This window comes from Haemaphysalis longicornis, unplaced genomic scaffold (assembly GCF_048455015.1).
Source record: "Haemaphysalis longicornis isolate Haplotype H1 unplaced genomic scaffold, Haemaphysalis longicornis Haplotype H1 scaffold_28, whole genome shotgun sequence".
NCBI classification, from domain to species: Eukaryota; Metazoa; Arthropoda; class Arachnida; order Ixodida; family Ixodidae; genus Haemaphysalis; species Haemaphysalis longicornis.
This window is the reverse complement of record NW_027526329.1, coordinates 1,602,262-1,626,027: the sequence shown is the minus strand read 5'-3', so window position 1 is coordinate 1,626,027 and position 23,766 is coordinate 1,602,262. Positions and strand designations below refer to the sequence as shown.

The 23,766-nt window shown below is 45.9% G+C and overlaps 1 protein-coding gene across 1 annotated transcript in view; it reads left to right on the top strand.

Annotated features, from left to right (window-relative positions):
* LOC144172965 (calcium-activated chloride channel regulator 3A-1-like) overlaps positions 1–23,766 on the top strand; it is a 133,290-nt gene that overhangs the window by 65,068 nt on the left and 44,456 nt on the right. Inside the window, exons 7-8 of the mRNA XM_077701558.1 lie at positions 1,056–1,283; positions 1,983–2,282. Of these exons, the coding sequence (XP_077557684.1) occupies positions 1,056–1,283; positions 1,983–2,282 (528 nt within the window). The remainder of the gene's footprint in view (positions 1–1,055; positions 1,284–1,982; positions 2,283–23,766) is intronic.

Sequence of the window (23,766 nt, the reverse complement as noted above, 5' to 3'; positions counted from 1 at the left end):
AAATTGGTATTGGGAATTGTGCAAGCATTTCAAACAGTAACTTTAGTAAAATACTTCACAGACAACACCGTTAGTTTGGATTGGCAGAAGTTTAATACCATAGCAGAGTTTCAGCAAGGTTTTGTTCCACAACGCCAGATTCCATTCCATAGTGGGCACACGCCATGAAATTGCTGAGCCACCTAGTACAACCTTCCGCTATGCTCGCAACGCTTTTCGTTTATGCATCTGCTAAAAGGGTTGTGCTGTACTGCCTGAGTAGCTTAGGGTGTACAAACTTGGGTCTTAGAACGAAGTCTTCGCTTTTGAGCCCCAGTAAGGATGCATTTTTTCCCCAGGAACCCTACGTTTTGTTGCAATATCTTCTCTTGGCTCAATTCCGCACATTTGTTTCGTGAAGATAAGTGCTTGGTATCTTTTAGGTAGGTTTAGAGGTGGGGTGCAGCATATCAAGTCGTTTAACGCTTTGCATCGAACTGGAAGCGGCGGCCGTGTCCTTATATTGGAATGGTATACCGCGTTGAACTACCTCTGGGTCTCCATACTGCACCCAAACGTACTTTTCCTTCCCTATCTAAGTTCGCAAGTACATTTCGCGGAACATAGAGGCAGTTTGGGCAGTTAGTCTTAATAGTAGCGTCGGTAGTGTAACATCCTGCTTGTCATGTTCTGTGACGTCTGGTTGTACCCTGATGCTCATTGGGAACGGTTATGTTATTTGAAAACAATCACAATTTTACTTTTATGCAAGAAGTAGTTCCAGAGATTGGTTGCTACGAATGCATTCTTAGAGCGTTAGACTCATGTGGTATGCAGTCAGTTGGTTGACTGTCCGCCTACCTACTCACTCTGTGTCTCTTACACACGAATTTGTGCTCGCGCCCATAACGCCGCCCTCCCGCCTATACGTAGCGCCACCTTCGGCAGCTGCGGGTAGTGGCTGGCCTTCTCGCGTGTTTAAGGCTGAGTTGGCGCTGAGCTTCATACCGGTAGCTTCGGGTAAGGGGAACTTCTGCTAACAAAGTTCCCTCTCTCCCTCTCTTCCACGCATGCAGGCCAACAACCGGCTGAAGTTGATGAAAGTGGCCGTAACACGCTACGTCACCGACATCCAAGACGACTCTCAGCGACTGGCCATAGTTACCTTCAGTAATGACGCAAAAGTCCTTCAGCCGCTGATGGCAGTGAATGTATCCACGCGACAAGAGTTCTTGCGCAAGGTAGCAACCATACATACTGAGAGTTCCACCTGCATCGGATGCGGACTAGAAAGGGCGCTCGAGGTATGCTGATACGTCAAACTTTTTTAGCAGAGCGATGTTGTGAGCGTTTGCCGTGGGTCCCAGTGCAGATTGCCTTGAATGTGTAATAGTCAGCAAGCAGGGCTTTCTGTTTCACTATTTATGGTGCGACACCTGCTGAACAGGAAGGTTGAGGGTCTGAAAAAGGGAGATGCATGCAGGGTCGGGAACGGCTACAAAATCATAAAACTTGCATAAACCTGACAAACTGCATCACCAGGAACCATGACTTCGAGAGTTCAGAGTAAGTTAGGCCTGTGTGCGAACTTCTTGGAGCTTGCCTTGAGCTAGGTCAAAACGGAAGCGTTGTTCAACTTGAACGCAAGTTTTCCTGCCACTCTTGCGTAGCCGGGGACAGAAGGCGATTCTTTCCAATCATTTTTTCTGTTCGACAGCCTGTTGCTTTTGAGCCACCTACATTTTAAAGCCACAGGTAGGAAGCGGAGACCGTTGGCTGTTGTTCACCCATTTCATTAGAGTTTTGTAGCGACTAGGAGGGGTGGGGTGCCCGCAGAGGTCATTGTTTAAGCGTACGGAGGCTGCTGGCATGGCGACTACCTAGGACCTACTTATTATTACAAAGGACTCTGTAAGATAAAATATGAAAAATCAAAGTTTTTGTAAATGTATTTTTAACATATGCTATCGCCTAGGACTCATCTTTGTTTTGACTGGTTTCAGCTGCTAAACACCACGACCGAGAAGCCAGAAGGGGCTATGATCATCCTCGTGACCGATGGCACTGAAAATAGACACCCCAACATTTCCACGTTGAAGCTCAAAGTCAAGGAATCGAAGGTCACGGTCAACACGTTTGCACTGGGCGTCTCGGCCGACGAAAGACTTGAGGACCTCGCAATGGCAACGAACGGAAGGGCATACTCATCCGGGGGCCTTACGGGAGACATTGCTTTGGAATTGGATAATGCCTTTGCTTCTTCCACGTCCACACAGTTGGACGATGAACAGCAGCCGGTAACGGTACGTGCACCATGCAGATTTTACATTTGGTGATTCAGTTACGGTGACGGATCTGTATCTCACAGAGTGAGGGTGATATTGAGAGGAAAATGAACACCCACTTTAAATAAGAAAGGGAGTCTATATATGCTGCTTTGTTTCAGGGAGATCTGGGTTGTTTTTCCACACTATCAAGCTCCTCATATCTGGTGTCTGTTCCCGGCAACTTACTATTGTGATGTGTCTTAAAGGGGCACTGACACAAAATTTTGAAGACGAGATAACGTCGGAGATAGATTGGTGGGAACACATATACATCATCTGCAAAATATCAGCGGCGAATACAGCCTAGAACATATTTAAAATAAATTTTGAAGTGTGCGAAACGCAACCGAGCAGCCAGCAGAGGACCACGCGCAATTGTAAATAAACAACATCCAAACACGTCACGAGTTTGTGTTTGCCGCTTCCGCACTACCGGCGTTTTACGCGGGCTCGCCCGGCTCGCCGCTCCAATCGGAGGGCCGGAGGGCGGAGCTTCTGCTCTCGAGAACGAACGACCCGATCGTTGGCGGCGGAGGCGCCGTGATTTCGTCAGCTAATCGGGCAGCTGGCCGCGACCAAAGTTCTACAGCGATTCCAGGCACTCTGTTTCTATTACTGTTTATTACCATTGGATGCGAAAACGCGCCGGAGGCACGAAAAGCCCACTGAGCTAGCCGCACGGTCGCTGTGCAGGCGGCGGCCACGGCCGCGAAGTGGCCCAGGCCGGCGCAGGTAGCTCGAGTGATAGCTTGTTACCGCTGCACGAAATTGTCCCCAAGTCCCGACCATAGTGGCTTACATGAGAAAGGAGTTAATGATGCGATGGCGGGTTGCATTAAAAATTGTCATCTGCACCGCTTACGAGAGCGGCACTCGAATATCCGCCGCAGTGCTGAGCGAACACATCTGTAGGCGGACCTGTAGGCAGACCGGCCGGCTGCTCCCAGCGCGCGTCTTGCCACCCACCGTCTCGAGCGTCGCGCGCCGTTCTTTAGCCGCAGTAGCATTTGCACTCGCAGCGCCTGCGTCACATCCACGGTCGCTTTTTAATTAAGCGCCTCACGAGATCAGTACGTGGGGGCATTCGCAGAAACTGCCGTCGATGCGGATTCGACAGTGCTACGGCGGCTCTGCTCTGTGATATCCCTCCGACGGTCACGTGGTCAGCTTTGTTCACACAAAATCCACAAAATCCACCGTTTCACGGCACTCGCTGAAACCGAAACTGCGACTGGCCGCATTTAAAATCCCTCTAATTAAACAACCATCGCACTCTGAAGCAAATGAGGTTTCTACAGGTTATAAGTAGGTCACTAGCTACTTATCGCAACGAAAAAAACAAGATGCTAAATTTTTGTGTCAGTGCCCCTTTAAGGTAACCCTCGTCAGTGTTATCCACATGACTTAGTGTCGGTCCCACAGGACTGACCAGCCGTCTTACATTGAGCGTGATACGTCAGGCTAGAGTCGCAGCTTTGACAACATTGTTTTTATAGTGCCAAATTTATTTCATGTCTTTTAAAGGCTACTTAAGAAAGCGTCTCTGACTCTCATTAGAATAAAAATACGCTAAACCTTACGGGACCATGCATGTTTTACTGTCACAATATATCTACAGAACTCAAAATATGCTCAAGCTGGTTAAATGGTACAGCCGTGGCGCTTCAATAAAGTGTACCCAATGTACAAATCACCCGAGGTTACCGTCATTGAACTGTGTGGCAAGGCTGATGCGATTAAGGCCACTAAGAATGAATCAGTCGCCACGCCGACACTCTGCAAAAGACTACCAATGTGACTGATTTAGTAGCGACATTACGCCTGTAAATTATGAACAGCAAAAAAAACATGCTTGGGAAAAAGTAATCGGCCATTTCACTCTGCTAAAGGGGCACTGAAGGGAATTTGTCCGGCATTTGTTTTGTGTTTGCATCGCATAGAAGGATTGAAGTGAACACATTTTTGTGCGTTAATCAAGTCGCTAAACCATTATTTCTTTATTAGCTTGAAAAAACAAAATACTAAGCGGCGTCTGCGGCGGTGGCTTAAATAGGGCTCCTGCCCTGTCCAGTCGGCGCTCCACGGCGGGAGGCCAAACCCAGTGCCGTGTAGTATTTCTGGGTAGTACAAAGCTGCAGGAGTCCCAAAGGGTCGCGTGTTTACAGAAGCAAAATGAGCGTGGTACTGCCATCCACGGCGGGTACGACCCCTTCCGGCGATCAACCTGGCACGATGGCAAAACAGCTTCGCAGCGCTAAATACGTTTGCAGCTTTGAGGAAACTGCTGGGACGGTGACGGCACTTTACCACTCTCAGGCTAAACAATGGGTGTGTAAAGTGGAATTTGAAGTAAGAGCTTCTTGTTTAAATATTACAATCAGTGAAAATAACTTTTCGATAACCGCCGATCACCCGCCGTGGTGGCTCAGTGGCGAAGGCGTTGCGCTGCTGAGGACGAGGTCGCGATTTCGATTCCCGGTCGTGGCGGCCACTTTTGTGATGCAGGCGAAAGGCAAAGATCTTCATGTGTACGAGATTTCGGCGCACGTTGAAGATCCCCAGCTGGTCAAAATTATTCCGGAGCCCTCCACTACGGCGCTCCCTCATCACCTGCGTTGTGTCGGCGCGTTAAACCCTACAATCCTTGAAATCTATGACCGCCGATCAAAAGAAAAAGAGTAACGCAATCGACGACGATCGTATGTAAAAATCAGCAGGTCCGACGTACCGCGCAGGCTATATTCTGCTGTGGTGCGCCGCTATTTTGCGGGCTTGTGCACTTATGTGTGCACTTTCATTAAACCGTTTGCAACGCCGTCATGAATAAGTGGGGAAGCGCTGGCTTTCCTTTTTTTTTACATCGTGGCTAAATGACAAAATGCAGCGATCGTCAGAAGCGTGAAATCTGTTTTGTGATTCAAAGCGGTCGGGCGAACAGAGCGGCCGTTCTATTTCGCTGTTTTCGCTCACTTGATTTAATCCCGGTCTTTCCTCGTGCATTCCCAGTTCGCATGCAATAGGCTAAAACAGGCCTAGGCGTCGGCAACGTTTCGAGGTGGAGGGCCGAGTTGCATGAAGCCGGCACGATGGAGGGCCTGACGACAAATCGGGTGAGAAAAGAGGGGGGGGGGGGATGGGAGCTGTAAAGGAAACGAGAGATAATCTCAAGAAGTCCCACTAATATTTGAAAATAATTGGGAATCTGGCTGAGTATGAAGATGGGGGACAGTGCAACTGGAAGCGATCAATTCTGTGTTCTCTTCTCGCCGTCTAACCCCGTTTGAGGTCAAAACTGGCGTATGGGCCTTCAGATAGAGAGAGGGGGAGGAGGGGGCTTTGACATCGGGCTGGGATCCGCATACTACTGCAAAACGGCTGGTCCGCGGGCCGCAGGTTGCTGACCCCTGCACTAGAAGGTAACGAACACGGTCTTGTTTCGATCGTATGTGTATAGTTCGACCGCACACCATGTATGCGGCTGTGTTATGTTATGCTAATATAAGTTCACATTTAAGCAGGCAGCAGACGTGCGATTTGGTATTTCGCACTCTTTAATTGCGCTTAATTTGTTCGTTTGATGCTATTGCCTCAACTTATATTCGCGAGTATACATGTACGCTGCCGTTCGTATATCATGCGGCGTGAAATTTTGCTTGAGCAATAAGTTAGTTTGCGAAAATATAAAAATAATTTTTATCCACTCGTATTCAAAGCGGTGTCGGGCCGTTTGGTCAGCTGATCCGGCTGTGCTTGTGGCGTCCGCTGGCCTACCCCCGCCGAAGCAACCTTTTGCAGTTACCTCAGGCTATAGGAGAACAACGTTCTGTGTTCTATGGTACTTGCAAACCGTTATTTTGTTGACCGTACGCAAGAAAAAAGAATTATTATCGTCAGGATGTTAGACCACCCGACCTGGTGAAACTGACGCACGTCGCGACGATGACGCAGCTCGCCCAATAGAAAGCCCGTAAATCAGCTTTTATTAGCGGATATTATTTTGTTTGGCCTCTGCAACTACCCTGACTCTTTCGTTACCGCGAGAAATTGACGGAAATTTAGTCCTCTGAACGAACATTGTTTTTGCGAAACCTAAGTAAGGCAATAGTTGCAGCAAGATAACATACAGAATATTTGCCGCTTTTTTCAACAGCACCAGTTTTTAAAATGCTTTCATACATGATAGTTCCAGCAATATCCAAATAAAACGTTTTGCCAAGTTGTCGTAGAAAAGGATAAAAAATGATTTCTGTTTAAAAAACCACCCATAGGAAACAAATTTTAAAGTTCAAATTTGAAAACATGTCATAGAAAAATGTTGACTTGCACGAACACCTTGCCAGATATAGAAAAGGGTGTTACCATGCTTGTTTCCCACGCCATGCGGTGAAGCCCCACCTCTGTTTCAAAGTGCGCAAGTTTGGGTGGCTAACTGGGAAAATCTGGCGGTTTCACATTATCAGAGGAGCCGATTTGCCAACACGTAAGGTAAGAAAAATATCTTGTCAATGACTGACTTTGTAATTACGGCCAGCGCAATATTCGGGACCAGCACTCGATGCGGAAAGTCTGCGTGCAGTTGAAAACAAAACTCGTGGTTGGTGCTTGTTGACGTTCACTGAAAGTTTCTCTCGAAACATAAACTTGCAGTTCATTATCATTTTGTGAGTCGCCATTGCCGCCATGCTTGCAGGAAGGAGGTGGCATGCGCAAGAATCGTGCCCGGCGAGCTTTCTCAGAGTAAATGTTGCACGACGGGAGAGTTCAGCATTACAAGATGATAATGATGACCATTAGTGGCTCCCCTTTTCGAATCGGGGTGCCGGTTGTCATCAACCGACTTGCCTGTTTAATAACGCTTACTTGCCCTTCTCCTCTCTAACCTGATAGATGTGCTTTCTCCCCCCGATCTCCCCCTTACCCCTGTTTGAAACTCTCATCGCTGCCCCCCGTTTTTCTCTCCTCCCGCTGTTCTAAATTCTCATCCGTCTGATTACGCCACTTGTGTACCCATCCCTGCCCTAATTTTCCTCCACCACCATTACACTTGCCTCTTCGTCACCTCTAGTGCCTTCAAGTTGAGGTCTCCCTCGCCTCAAATCCCAAGGCCTCCGCCACCCTTGTTTCCCCCTCACCACGCACAGGTGGTATTTCTGTGCAGCCCCTAACAATGCGGTCTATAGTTTCCCGATCGTTGCCGCAGCATGGGCATGTTTCATCCTGCTGCCTGTAGATACTCGTGCATGCCCTGGTGCTCAGGCACCCCGTCCGTGCTTCGAAGAGCAATGCAATGCCTCTCGTATTATCATAGAATTTTTCCTTCTTAATTTTCACTTTCTCTGTCCTAGAAGTGTCCAGTGTTTTTTCGCATCCATTCTATGCGCTACTTTGTCGTGTCTGTTGCCTTTACCTGCTTTTTAACTGCTGTTTAAACCCCACAGTACCCTACCGACTTTCCGTACTGCTTGGCCATCTGTCTGGTCGTCCTCCTCCACCATGTGCCCATGCTCCTCGTATACAGGTACTTAAACACCCTCGCGGCCCATTTTTCGTCCTACATGACACTAAGTCAATCCTCAATCTTTATCAGCTCTGGCCTCGCTCAGGTCGAACGACGACCATCTTATATCCCCCTGTACCGCTTCGTTTGTAGTTGTGCTGCGGGCCGCTAAGGCCAATCTGCCTACCGCGCAGTGATTTACCTCAAGGTGCGTTTGGGTCTTCGGTTGGTGCACAGAACCGAATTTCGGAAAGTTTATCCTGGTACCACGACCCCTTTCCAGACTCCTCTTACCACCTCGTATTGTTGTATCCCCAGAAGGCTCTTCATTATAGTCGCGTTCCATCTTCCTTTTGTTGTACGGTGAGCCTCCGTCTGCGTATTATCTTCGCTGTCGTTCAGCCATACTCTTACATATTTATACTCTTTCAGTCATTGTATTTCTATTTGTTGCGCTAATACTGGTTTGGGTGCGGCGGCGTTGCTAAAGACCATGATCCCCGATTTTTCTGTTCTAAAAGGTATCCCTAGGCACGTCGCTTCTTCGCCACATATCCTTTAAGCCCTGAATGCTTATCTGGTTGTCCGCAATCAACAATATATCATCTGCATACATTAGTCCTGGAACCCGTTGTCCCACCACCTGCCCGTTTTTCATGTATGAAAATTGGAACTCCACTGTTACTGACCTCTAGCTTCCTTTCTAACCCCGCCATGTAGATCATGGATAGCAACAGAGAAACAGGACATTCTTTGTTCAAACCCATGGTGGGAAAAGCGCTACAGTAACAAGGACAAGTGAGTACACGGGACAAAGCGCTTGTCCTTGTTACTGTAGCGCTTTTCCCACCATGAACTTGTACCAACACGACCAACTCGCAGTTCTTCTTTTGTTCAAACCCTTGTAGGTGTATACCGGCCTATGGTATGTTATGCCGTCCCACACTATTTGCACTTCGTTCTCCCGATATGGCTCCCTGAGTAAGGCAGTAAATTCTTCCCCCACTCCCTCGTCCTCCAGGATACTCCATAGCCGCTCCCTATTTGTATTATCATACGCCGCTTTAATGTTGAGAAAGGATATTCACAAAGGTCGGTTTTGCATATTCGCCACCTCTATGCATTGGATTGCCACAATTAAGTTGTTGTCTAGTCTTCAGCCATTTCGAAACCCATTTTGAAATTCCCCCCACATCCTATTTTCTTCTACCCACTGCTGGAGTTCGTAATTCGCTGCCCGCGTTGCTAACCTCTACAGCACTGACGTGACGGTTACTGGCCTATACGAGCTCGGGTTGGTCCTGTCTCCTTTGCCCATGTACACTAAGTTCATCCTGCTGATTTCCCACGTGGCCGGTATCGCCTGCTCTATTATTTTTCTGATGGCTTGCTGTAGCTTTCCCTTGCTATTCGGTCCTAATTTGTTAATCAACTACATCGGTATTCCATCCTTGCCTACCGCGGTATTTTTGGTTACCTTTTTGTCTGCTCTTTTCCGTGTCAGCTTGTCCTTATCAATCTTCAGACATTCCGGTCAACCTGTCGCGAAATCTCCGTGTCGCTGGGGGGCCTCTTTATCCACCTTACCGAACTTGTCTGTGATAATTTTGTGAAGGTATAGCAATGCTTCCTCTCCCTTGAGCATCTGCCCCTGCTCATTTTCTATAGTACCACCTTCTGTGGGACTCGTGCGTTTCCTAATGGCTGCACGTGGTTCCAAAACCTTTTCGGCGCGTCTCTACCCCTCCCTCGTATTTGCGCCACCCATCGCTTGATGTCCCCCTTTATTTTCGCCTGCACCAATTCATGCACTTCCAGTTTCATTTGATTATGTCGCTCCCATTGTAGGTCAACCTCCTCCTGATGTCTCTTCATTCTGTTGTCCTGCCTGTGTTCTCTAGACGCCTGCTTAGGTATCTCTATCGCCTTTTTGATTTTTTTGTTCCACCAGCTTATGGGTGTTTTCTTTCCTGTCCATCGATTGGCCCTCTCTGCCTTGGCTATTTTTTCCTGCAGAGTTTTTATGATCCCGTCATATCCCACTCTTCTCCAGGATTTTTGTATGTGTTAGGCTCTTTGCTTTTGTATAAAACCGCAATTTGATTGCTCTTATCCTTTGTGAACTGCCCCGGTCGACCCGTTTTTTTCGCCACCCTGTTTCTTGCTATACATTGCATTCCAAGCCTCCTGCATTGCAGCGCCAACAAACATTTTCGAAAAGAAAAAATACCCAACCTGTTCAAGACATTGTCCGATTAGAGAGTTCTACTAAGGAGCAATATTAGACCTTCGGACATACCCTCGTACGAAAGGAAACTGGCCGGCGAAAAGCTGGCTGTGTGCAAGCCTGGTTTGAAGCGCTCTTCTTGTCGGAACTGATGTCTGTCAACTGGATGTTATCTTTCGACTTGCATCAGAAGTTCATATTGCAGAAATATCGCAGGTTCTTATCGCAGGAAGTTCTTATCGCAGAAATAGGGCTGGGATGAGATTAAAACGCGAGCGGCAAGCTTTTTTTCTAGGATCCGCCGCGGGCGCTTACGATGCCAAGACCGAGAGGCTTGAAGTTGGGTTACTGCACAGTAGCGCCGACTATGAATGTCACGATGCAAAACCGAAACCGAAACTGTTCTACACTGTGAATTGTTGTACACAGAGAAAAATTTGTACACTGATTAGAACCACAACACTATTTAGAACAATGTGTACAAAGGCAATAAAACTGCCGAAAATCGTAAAATTTGAGGGACTATTACTGGTGGACTGCAAAACTGACGATTGAAAAGAATCTTCTGATTCACCATTCGTGCCTTGATAACAAAAATCAAATGCTGATGCAGAGTAATTACGAGCGGCATGCCACGTTCCTTGGTAGCAGTGACGCGCAGTGATTACGCCCCTTTTTCACACCAAGGTAATAGAAAGGAATGTAAAAGATCACAAATTTGTTGGAAAAATGAAAACAGAACTACCTTTCAAAAAGCATTCTCTGAACTAACCCGAATAGCTTTACTTGTTCCAGAAAGGCCTGGAACGCTATGAAAAGGCACTCCTAATGTATCGTTCAAATTGAACGATTTTGAATTGTCGCGGTAACGAAACAGGTAAACGCTATTTTAGCCGGTATCCTATCATTTAAACACACAAAAACGCGATTGAATTAGGCACAGCGAAGTTTTCTGTGGCTTGTACTTGAAAACACAGGGAGGGCGGCGTGGGTCGTCTGCTTCTGTACTCCCCAGACGCGCCGGGCACGAGGGGACGCTGCATGTTGCCAAAACTACCTCACATTCACGAACGGTAGACGAGCCCTACTGCGCATGCGCCAACCGGAAATCAAAAAACAAAGAAAGCGGGCTTTATTTATTGCCGGATGTGACGTCATGATTTAATAAAAATGACTGCTGTTGCACAGTTACCTCGCTGGGCTCTTCTCGTCATGATTTTTGTCTGCCGTTGCAGCGGTGCATAGGTATGAGGGCGCTCCCGAAGAACTTCTGGGGAGCCCTTACGGTGGTGTGCAGCGTGTGATTGGTACGTCGCGTGTGTACGGCGGCTTAATTTCCGCGTAGTACGTTACGAGGGTGACCACGGGTGTTCTGCATCAGTTCTGCCACCTCGATGTGCGGGAGGGATGAGTGCGCTCCCGACGAACTTCTGCGCTGCCTTATATTAAAAGTACCGTAATGAGGCCGCTGGCAGTTTCGTCGCCTACGTGCGAGTGCGCGCACGTTTTCCGCTTCAATTGGCACTGCTATCGTGGCCAACCGCAAACGATCCTTCGCACGAAACCCGTGTCGCATACCACACGGTCGTTGACAAATAACAAGACAAACAAGGCTATTGCGACCTACAAAGCTGATTCCTGCGCGTCGCTTTGGTTCATCGAAGCTCGTGTCTTGTACTCACTACGTGCTGTCATAACCTCCGTAACATTATGTTCCCGAGGTCATGGTAGTGCTGCGTATTCTTGTTAAATCATTTCAGAGGGCTCTTGGCGCGCAGAAATAAAGTTTTAATTATCCAAGTTAGTTTTGTTGTTCTCCAGAGGGTTGCTTTCATGACGAGTTCCTAATGTGCTCTTCTCTGTGCGCAGAATTCACCTCGTCGCGCAGATGTATGCCCCTTGCAAGGTAATACACACATCAAAAGACGCTCTCCACTGGCTTTACTGCCTATTGTGCAATACGTGCCTATATAGACCTTGTTAGATGTCGTTCAGCTCCCATTAGGCGTTCCTACAATGATTTTAAAAGGCGAGGCGTTGGTTCGTCAATCGTACTATGTCGCCCAACGCCATATCTACCATCTGTTCATTATTCCTTCAGCTTCTCACCTTGGGCTTCGTACACTGGAGACAGGGACCTTCCAGAGGAGATATCTGTTTCAGTACGTCTTCGCACAGAAAGTAGAGTTGTGAACACCATATTGTTTTATGTGGTGTTCACTGTGGCCACTGTTGAGGGCGAATTGAAGTATAATTTGCATATAATTTGGTGAACGTGCAAAAATATGAAAGAGCAAGGTTAAATAATTTACTTCTTTTTTTGTTGTTCTTGCAGACACCACATTGTTTTTTTTTCTGTGTACATAAACTTGCTTGCACTAAACTTGCGAATTTTGCTTCTCGCCGTGGAACTTTTTTCGGTTCCACTTGCATGAACTTTTTGGCTGCTCGTGCGCGCCAGCACAAAATATTTGGCCGAAGTTCAAACTCTGTGATAGTCACATAGTCTCTGTAGTGGTATTCACTTGTTTAAGATTTTTTTTCGAATGCTTGTTTTTACATTTGCTATTGTTTTTTTGTTTAACTTAAGGCCTTACTTAATGCCTTTTCACAAAGCAAGCTTGACCAGTTCTGTTTTGTCACTGACCCCCAGTGAAGTGAAAAGTCATGGTGCAAAAAGAAAAAGTATCTTGCGGCAGCAACCTACGTTTATTATTTTTCGCATTACTACACTACCGCTGCTACCCTGCGGGTGGTATGCCTGCCTTCTGAGCACTAATCTGTAAGCCTAACCTTCATCTTCAGTGTCCTTTCAATTTGATTGTTTTGGAAGCCAACAGAAGTTGTGCCAGAGAATTGCCGTCCTTCCGTAACAACATAGCATCTCGCAACGTATCAAGAAAAGTGTGGAGCATGCCAGCGTGTGCATGGTATTTATTCAGTGCACCAGAAAAGCTCAGTGCTTTGTACTGCGTAGTAAATGCTTTGTACTGCGTAGTATCCCTAGCCGGGGATATTGAATCAAACCCAGGCCCGGATTTAGCTGCCATTGCAAAGCAACTGCAAGCAATAGCGGCCGACATCAGAGACATTAAGGAAGAGCGGCTAGCTAACATTGACAAGAAATTAGATGGCCTGGCTATACTATAAGTTAAAATAGAATCTTGCCAAACTCAGATTGATTTCATGAGTCGCGCCATTGAAGTTCTGGAAAAGAAAATGGATGACTTGGACAACCGTAGCAGGCGCAATAACTTGATTGTTTACGGTCTCCCAGAGGTTGATGAAGAAACAAGTGATACGTTGGCGGACACCGTGAACACCACTATAATGAATGGAACACTCGAGTTAGATAAGGTTTCCATAGAACGGATACACCGGTTAGGTAAACCCGCACCAAAAAAAACACGGCCAGTAATTTTTAGGCTGTTGGACTGGAGAGAGAAAACAGAAATTCTAAAAAGAGGATTCAAACTGAAAGGTACGTCGTTTGCTATCGGCGAAGACTTCTCGCCGAAAGTACGAGAAGTAAGGAAAAAGCTTTGGGAGAGTGCGAAGCCAAACCGCGAAAACAAAGAAAAGGTTACCCTTTCATTTGACAAATTGTACATCGACAAGCGCGCGTTCGTTTGGAGCGATGAAATGAACGACAATATACCGATGAAAAAAAACTACCAAAATGCAAACAAAAGTCCAATGAAAGAAACCAAGCAAAAAGAAATCCCCAGCAGGCCGACGACTCGAAGCAACACGCAGTCCAAGAGCTAACCTTGCTGAACATAAATGCCCGGAGTATACTAAACAAGATAGAACAACTCGAGCATATCTTACTTGATTATGATCCTGACCTTGTGGCTATAACGGAGACATGGCTTTCCCCAGACGTATCCAGTCACGAAATTGCTCCTCCAAACTACTCTGTTATCAGGAAGGATAGGCCAACTCGAGGCGGAGGGGTAGCTCTATTAATTAAAAAATGTATTCCTTTCACATGTTTGCCTGAGGTAGAAAGTGCGGAGGCTGTTTTTTGTAAGATAGCTTGCGATGGCTCGAGTATAATCACTGGATGCGTCTATCGTAGCCCGTTCTCCGGTGAAGACGGTATATCTTTCGTCCAAGAATTTCTTTCGCAGCATGCACGTAGAAATCGTGTGATTATTATGGGTGACTTCAACCTCGCTGATTTTAACTGGGCTACTATGCACCACACGTCTCCGTCATCGAAAGCACTAGTTAATTTAATGCTTGATTTTAACCTTCATCAGGTAGTACCCGATCCAACACGCATACAAAGAACAACTGGAAATATTCTTGACCTCGTACTTCTCAGCGACCATTTTCCAAACGAGCAAATTGAGATAAGCATTGCTGACGGGATATCTGTCCACAAGATGCCTGTTTGTCGGTTGGCACTCGAATGTAAATTGACAGTTCGCCCTACCGCAGTAACCATTATCAATTATCAAAAAGCCAACAACGAGAGTATTCAAACGTATCTCGCGCATGAATTCCAACCTTTTTTTGAAACTGCCTCTGATATGTCCGCAAATGTAAATTTGTTGCGGCTCCAGTTTAAGGTCATTGTTTTTCACTGCATAAATAGCTTTATACGTGTGAAACACAAAAAAACCAACCTAAAAAACCCATGGATAAATCGAGAAGTTATCCAAGCCAAATGTCAAGTAAAAAGGCTACGGCGGGCGGCGAGGATCAACCCCGCCAACTCGCCAGGTAACGAGAAGTTATTAAATGCAGTCACGGGACTGAAAAAAAAGACACAACAAGCCAAACAGCATTACTACAACGTAACCCTTCCAAACTTTATCATAAACAGCCCACAGAAATTCTGGAGGCATTTTCGTAAAAGTCCTGAAGCGTCGTCTACACTAACAGCAGAAGAGAAGGTAGCAAAGTCGAATGCGCATAATGATTTCTTCCGCTCGGTATTCACGACAGATAATGGCATTTCACCTTATTTAAAACAGCACAATACTGACAGAATTGACGAAATTAACATCACAGACGCTGGAATTATGCAACTATTGCTTAACTTGGACCCGAAAAAAGCCACCGGCCCGGATGACATACCGAACGAATTCCTAAAAAGATATGCAGAATGGTGTAGCAAGTACCTCGGCCTAATTTTTCGCAAGTCGCTTTCAACATCTACCCTGCCGGAAGACTGGAAAAAAGCAAAAGTAGTACCAATTCACAAATCAAGAGACAAAAACGACGTTTCAAATTTCAGGCCTATTTCACTAACAAGCACGTCATGCAAGTTACTTGAGCACATAATCCTGAAGCATCTAACTGTTTTCTTGGAAAAAGTGAACTTTTTATCACCTCATCAGCACGGCTTCCGCAGTGGTCTATCAACTATTACACAGCTAGCAGAAGTAGTTCACGACCTCGCACTATCCATTAACAACCACGCACAAACGGACATCATCCTACTGGATTTTTCCAAGGCGTTTGATTGTGTAGGCCATAATAAATTAATTAGGAAATTGGAAAGTGTGATTGGCAAAGGCGCAATATCGTCATGGGTAAAAGAGTTTCTCACGAACAGATCACAGTTTGTTGTTGTCGAAAACACACCATCTCAAACCATACCTGTAACATCCGGTGTTCCACAGGGGTCAGTCCTGGGACCACTATTGTTCTTAATTTTTATTAACGACATAACTTCCAATATTGACTGCAACATCAAGTTATTTGCAGATGACTGCATTATTTACAGGGAAATTAATAGCTATACGGACCACCTAATGCTTGACACGTCCCTCAGTAAAATAACGAAATGGTGTTCGGACTGGCAAATGACCATAAACATTAAAAAATCCGTTACCATGACTGTTTCAACAAAAAAACAGCCATCTATGTTCACATACTTCATTAATGACATACCCTTAAGTAAGGTTTCGCAACACAAATATTTAGGAATTACGATTACTTCCGATCTTAGATGGGATACACACATCACAAATATTACCGCCGCCGCGTTGCGCAAACTGTTCTACCTAAAACGATGCCTAAAGACGTCCCCCACTCCTACTAAGCTGTTAGCTTATAGAACATTCGTAAGACCGCTTCTGGAATATGCAAACACAATATGGTTTCCGCACTCGACAACCCTAATTAAAAAGATTGAAAGTGTCCAACGAAAGGCAATAAGGTTCATCCACAATAAATATAAACGGACTGACTCTCCCACTAACCTCTTGGCTGTTTCAGGAATAAAAAATTTGTCAATTAGAGCGAGGCACGCACGCCTAAAATTCTTGTTCCAGTTAATTCAGAACAGTTACAAGATTGATACGCATAAATACCTATCTTTTTCTCAGACCCGCCCTACACGTCACAAACACGACCGCACCATATCTGAATATTCCTGCAGTAACGACACATTTATGTACTCTTTCTTTCCCATGGCAATACGCGAGTGGAATAAACTGGACCCGGTGATAACAAGCACCGACTCATTATCTAAGTTCGTCGAAATGCTAGATTATTCAGTGCAGAAATAACACTTATTGTTTCGCGAACCGAACAGCACGCGTGTAGCATTTCCAGCTTTCAAATCTGTTAATTTCTTGTGTATTTTGTTGCTGCAGCTTTGTAGTGCACTACTATTACCTTTTTGATGGACTTGTTTCTTTGGTTTATTTTTCTTCTTGTAATATACGCGTGTGTATGCGTAAAGTTGTGTAATTATTTCTGTCTTTGAGTGCATATGTTCTTTTTTCTTCTTTCTCATGAAGCAAGCCGCAGATTCGCATGTTTTTTGTACGCACATTTTGTATGCCCTCCTGCTATGCTCTCGAATGAGAGTGGCAGTATTGTAAATAAATAAATAAATAAATAAATGACTGTGGGCCTATGCGTCATCTGTGCACAGAAAACCACGCCATTACATTCGTGGTGTGTAGAACAGACATATTTTATAAAATTTCATTGATATGTGGGCGAATGCACTATCAAGATACATTGAAATAATAACAATGGAGTATGTGGTTTTCAGCATAACCTACACATTCTGGTGATGAGCTATTTATGCAGAGTACGAATAATTTACGAGAGTTAGTGTCCAACTTTGGTATGGAGAGAGGGTAAATAAACATCTTTAGTTTTGGATTCATTGGTGTAGGTTAATGAGAGGACCTGCCGGGTGTGGGGCGTCCACTAGTGTGGGATGCTGTGGTGCTAGCTGGCTGCTTGTGCACCCTCTATCAGCATATGCTGGGTCGAGAGGTCCGAGCTGGACAGCTGGCCCACCTGCTTTTCGTACGTCGGGCAGGGATTGGGTGTAAGGAATGGGCATTTTTGACATTCTCAGACCAGATGGTACAAGATGCTGGGCTGTTGGGAAAAGTAGCAGGTACTGCAATATTGGGTGGGGTGCTTACGGTGGAGGGCTAGGTGGGGGTAGGAGTAGGCCTGGAGCAGGCAAACCGTGGTGGCTTCGGCTCTGTAAAGATGGGAGTGGGGTGAAGGGAACTGTTGATGCTCATGTCCAAAGTGTGAGAGGGTGTTCATAAAGCCATTGAGTGTTTGGGGGGGGGGGGCGTCTTCTCCTAGTCTAGACTTTCTCGCAGATGACCCGGAGGGTGTGTACTTGGGCAGATGCAGCCTGAGTTCCGTTGTTGTACTCGTGTCCAGTGCTCCAAACTGTATAGATGTCGGGAAGCTGCGGGGTGATCTTAATTGGGCTACACAGACAAAAGACAAGTGTGGTTCATTCGAAAGTTCGCCTCGTTAGAATCATACTGGCAACACGTTTAACGCAAACTTGCTCAAATGAGCTATTTAATTATGGGAAAAGGGAATGGTTATTTAACTCACTAGCTCATTTCCCGCACTAGATACTATGACGTAATATGCACAGCTGTGCGATTGGCTGAGCCGGGCAAAAGCAAACACAATCTAGGCAAAGCTGATAAGTGTGCAGTAAGAGCTGTTTTCGCCTAAATGTACTGGATATTCATTTTATAGTGGTAAGAATGGTGGGGTAAGTATTGGAAGTACCAGAAGTACATGAAGGACCACTGCGTACTGTTGTTGGTACTGCCCTCACTGTGCTTGTTATAGCTGCCCAGCAGTCCTGCGCTTTGGGGTTGTCTCAGACAACACAGGCCAATTGGTGTATGCGACATTGACTTGTGTGACCCGGTTTGTCCAACACACCCCATTTTTCACGAAACGATCACTACCTACCGTAACAAAAACAAGCGAAGTGAAAATACATTTATAAACAAGGCAAAGGCAGGCAGCATCACTGCACAGTGTGGTCACGCCATCCAGGAGGACTAACAGTAAAGATTTCCCACAGTTTCTTGCAGAGTAAACAGTGCTCTACCGTTCGCTTGAAGACATGTCTTTGATTCTGCCACCAAATAGTGGGTTTTATGACGTCTGCAATGATGTAACAAAGTTTTAACTAAAATTCATTATAGTTTCTCAGTGAATAAAGCATCATTTGCTGTTGGAAAAGTGTAAGGGCACTATTAAGCACGAAATCTTTCGATTAAGACAAACTTGAATTTTTTCTGCATGGCCCTTTTGAGAATTTTGACGGGAAAGGATGATACGTGGCCCAGCTGGTAGTTGTGGCGTGCGACTTGGAAGTCCGTGATGACTGTGCTCTATTTGCAGTTTGATGTGGCTGCTAGGGTGATGGCAATTTCTTCAGTAGTGTTTGTAGATGTGGTGCATATTGTGGCAGCTGTGAGTTGGGTTCTTTGTTTGTCCATCACCGTGACTTGGGAGGGGCGGGGAGTGCTGGTGTAGCATGCGGCGCATCCGTGTAGCGCGTCGTACGGTTCCCTACTGCTTCGAGATTAGTAACCGCTTCGCCCTTGTTTTGTGGCATGCTTTGTTGTTGTGGGCTGCGTATTTCGTGGTGTGGGAGCTGCCCAAATGTGTTGCCAGATGTGGGGGCAAACACGTTAGCTGTTCTTGGGGTGGTACTGGATATCCGAGGAGTGCAACGATGTCTTGTGTGCTAGATTATTGAGGGTTTAGGAGTGATGATAAGCTTCGTGCAGTTCATCTAAGGTATTGTGTACTCCCAGTTGGACCAACGTGTACGTGAGCGTTGACAGAGAACCGTTGGGTGCGTGAAAGTATTGATTTCGCCCACCGAAATATTTGGGGCCCCTTTGGGCTTCCTTTATCAGCCTTCGTCGTGTGCCGCTTGGTCCTACACAGCGACAAAGTTTGATAGCCGTAGCGGGACCCCACACCAAATGCGGCAGTGGACCAAATTAACATTCTCAAATGCTATTTCCATGGAAATGTTGCACACAAATTCTTGTGACTTGCTCTTACGGTGGCTACACCGCCCGTCCCCATGATGAACAGCATGTACTGAAAGTCATATGCTTTGTTGTTCGTATTTGAATGTATCTTGATGGTACATACGACAGACAAGGCACTGCCCTAACAGGCGGTGGTGGGAGCATGCCGTATTGCTGACGACTGGGACAGAAACCAATTTGGTGGTCCACTCCAAGGCTAAATGCACCCAAGGCGGCTGCATGCCAGAATTTGATATGACGAGAGAGCTGAAATGGGGTGGCAGAAAACAGAAACGAGAAATCATTAAGGCCTATGTGATAAAGATGGCAGACAGATGCATTATGGATTACGGAATGATTATTGTGACGTGTTCACCAGCTGAAACTGATTTTTGCACGGGGTTTTAAAACAGTGCCACATGGGCCTTTTGGTTGTTTTGTAATTGCTCTCAGACGTTACATGAAGCTGTTTAAATGCGAATGCATTTCTTAGTCGAGCCATGTCTGGCGCCGTGCGGCGACCACGCGCCCGCAGGTGTTATCTTTCCGCTCTCACCCCCTCTCCCATAGCAACAGCTGCGAGCAAGCGCGCTCCTCCTCTCCCCTAGCAACCGGAGGAGGTGGTGCGGGCGGATCAGCGGCGAGTGAGTGGAGAGGAGGAGCGCGCTCGGGCGTGTGAGGGCGCTCGCATCGCGGGAGCTCGCCGGAGCTCCTGCGTGTGTGGGAGAGTGTAGGCGAGGGTAGCCGCGGTGCTTCGGTGCTTCTCCTCTCGACGCTCGCCCCACTCTCCCGTTCGCTCGGTCGATCCTCAGGTGAAGAGGCGCGAGGCCGAGACCAAGCGGCAGCGGCGCTGGGCCGATCCCGGTGCATTCGCATTTCCTCACGATTCCCTTCGGGGAGGTGGGGTGAATTTTTTTTATAGTGAACATTTTTCTTTCTCTGTCCTTTCCTTGAGTCATGCTTACATTTAACCAAAATTTGCACGATGAACTCCGAGCTAGCCTGCATGTCGACCTTGATTCAATTCACTACATAAGGATTGACTGCATTCAGTTTACTTCAGTGCATATTTAAGCACAAACCTCTGGGACGTTTCCCATTAATGACTCATAAAAAACCCTTGATACTCTCCATACTCACAACTACCAACTCCACAACCTTACAAAAAAACTGATGCACGCATAGCCATGACAGATTCCACCCTGCCTCACAGCAAGCATGTCGCCTCTATCAAAAAAGATCCATCACACCTCAAAGTCACTACGACGCATGCAAAAGCCAGCGATGATCTACCTCATCTGGACATCCCACCTTATAAAACTACAAGGGCATGAGGTGGCACTCACTGCGGCCCACAAATTTACTACTGAGGGATTCGTAGAGAGCAGAAAAGACCCATCAGATTCCCTCACCGACCTCTAAGTCCAAAGCCGTTGTACAGATGCCTACAAACGAACACATACTGCAACAAAACATATTACCCAACACGTGCCCCTATGAAGAATCCCCATCCTGTAAAGGAAGGAAACAGTACAGGGAAGACAGGGAGGTTAACCATTCAATCAACAGCACCCAACGCTTATCAATAATTCCAAATAAATGTGTCAAACTTACATAATGAACACCTAACAGCATTTTTATCTTTCGTAATGAAATTATTTGTATAAATTTATTACACACCTATACTGAAGTGATCAGGCAGTATATTTGAAGGTGTGTGAACATTCGCTAATTATAATACTTTACGAATAGTTTTTGGACTTCGATTTGCAGCGCTGTTTGAAATATTTGAAATTTACAAATAGTAGAGGAATAAATGTTTGCTCTTCCACAAGGCTTGCAAACTTTCAAGCTTCACTACATGGTGAGGCGTTATAGGTTGGGTTTTCCGCATGACACCAAAGCCTTGCCAATAGCCCGTTGCAGACGTCTTGCACAAAACACGTGCTCGCTAACTATGGTGCATATTTGGTCAAGTGCAACATTACGAGAGAAAAATTTACAATCTAAAAATACGTTTCCTGTGAATTTTATGGCATGAGTGAGAAATCAAGCATCATTGTTGGCTTGTTGGTAAGGTCTTACAGCAAACAGCATGCCAAGCATCCTTTCAATTATGGGGGGTGGGGGAAGACTGCTGCCAATAATTAAATATACGTTACTATAAGTACTTTGAAGAACCCACATTTCTCCATGAAAATGATTGCAAATATCTTTTTTCATTGCTTTGCACGACGTCTTTACTTTTTTCTGTGTTACATTAAATATGTTGCATTTCAAGCACTAGTACCTGAACAGAGATGTGTCAATTTGTGGCTGCCTAAGCTGTATTTTTTATGTAGTTATATTTATACACTCTGCAAACGCAAAAACAAAGATAGTGTGGTTTGAAAATATTAGATTTGCAACCAGTTTTTATTGTTCGTAATCAACAATATTTTATTCAATTCACAGCCAAGTTATCAAATTCCCAGACGCAACGCTGATAATCACACACCTCTAAATATACATACAAAAGTTACTATCCTTGTACTAAAAGTTACTATCCTTGTAATAAAAGTTACTATCCTTGTAATAAAAGTTACTATCCTTGTAATAAAATAAAACACTCAGCTGCCACTGTCATCACTGCTGGAGAGAGAAAACTGACAAGCAAAAGCTCATCCCTGACTAACTTCCATTCTGTTTGACAAGCAATAACTTACTCGCTGTACGATTTGAGGAAACGAGTCCTCAATCATTCTAAATACAGAAGAAATGGACTTGAAGGGATTGCACATCATATGATCTATTGATTGATATATTGATTGATTGTAGGGTTTAACGCGCCGATGCAGCGCAGGTGATGAGGCGCGCAGTAGTGGAGGCCTCTGGATTAATTTTGTCCACCTGGGGGTCTTTAACGTGTGCCGAAATCTCGTACATACGGGCGTTTTTGCTTTTCGCCTCCATCAGAAAAGCGGCTGCCCCAGCCGGGAATCGAACCCGCGACCACGTGCTCAGCATATAATCTGCTGTTAAATGTACCAACTGAAGTACAATATTGTTCTGGGGCATGTGGCAGCCCACATCAAGGGCATATTGGGTGAACTGCTCAGCATCTGCTGTATACATGGCAATATACCAACATGAAAATGCCCCCAGAAAGGGTTTTAAAAACGGTAACTTGAGAGGGCTCACATAAAGATAAAGGCTTGGCACCAGGGCTAAGCGCAACTAGTTACCATTTTATCATTCACTACTTGAGGGCTGGATGTGTATTTAATGCTTGGTTCCTACAGCTGGTAACAACAACAACAACAACAACAAAAAAGGACATTTGTCGTGTGCGCAGCCATACCTCCCACCGGGCTGCATGTCCTATTATCAGCTGGCTTAAGGTTTCAGGCCAACGAAGTGATTAGCAGACAGATTATTCAGCATGGTAGTTACTACATCTCATACTTCGGAATGCTAAACATTACGTGCCTGTCTCACGACTCCTAACACACAATTAAAGTTTACGTCACACAATTTCACTTCGTTATACTAGGATAAAAACACAGCACTTTGGTCTACATAGCAGTGCCGTGCGAAATAAGTTATGCGCGCAGAATCGTCGGCAGTGGCTAGCTCAGTTACGATAAGAGTGGTCGTGCATCGTCCTGCTACACTCGAGTGTCATCGGTGTTGCTGCCTCTCGCCACTGCATGCAGGCGACGAAATGCCCCGCGGCCTCATCACGGCACTTTAATAATACGCAGCGCAGAAGTTCGTCGAGAGCGCACTCATCACTCTCGTAAATCGACGCGGCAGAACTGATGCAGAACGCCCATGATCACCGTCGTAACGTAGTACGCATAAATTAGTCAGCCGCACACACGGCACGTTCCAATCACACGCTGCACACCACCGTAAGTGCCCTCATCACAATCGCCAGCCAAACACCTGTGCACCACAGCAACGCCGAAAAAAATCACGACGAAGAGCCTAGCGAGGTAACCGTGCAACAGATGCCATTTTTCTTAAATCATTACGTCACATCCGGCAAAACAAGGCGGCTTTGTTTGTTTTTTGCTGTCTGGTTGGCGCATGCGCAGTAGGGCTCGTCCACCGTTCCTGAACATCAGGTGCCAAAACTCCAGCGCACGAGCGCTATACACCAGTGCCGGAAAGTGGCACTAACTTTTCTTGCGATGAGATTAGACGATGTCTGACATTTTAAAGTTGGTGCACACGCACTTTCGTGATGTAAAAGTTAAAATAATCCTTCAAGAATACTTTAGTACGATTGGCTACCAGCATTTGTGTAGCAAAGTTGCTCTTGTGGTTTATTTTATCAAAGTTACCTAAATCAGTTTTGTTTTAATGCGCGACATGATCTGTGATGGCGCATTAGCAATGCCTTAAGAATCGTCATGGGTCGCTATTTCCATGTTGTTTGCTGCAAACGTGCACCAG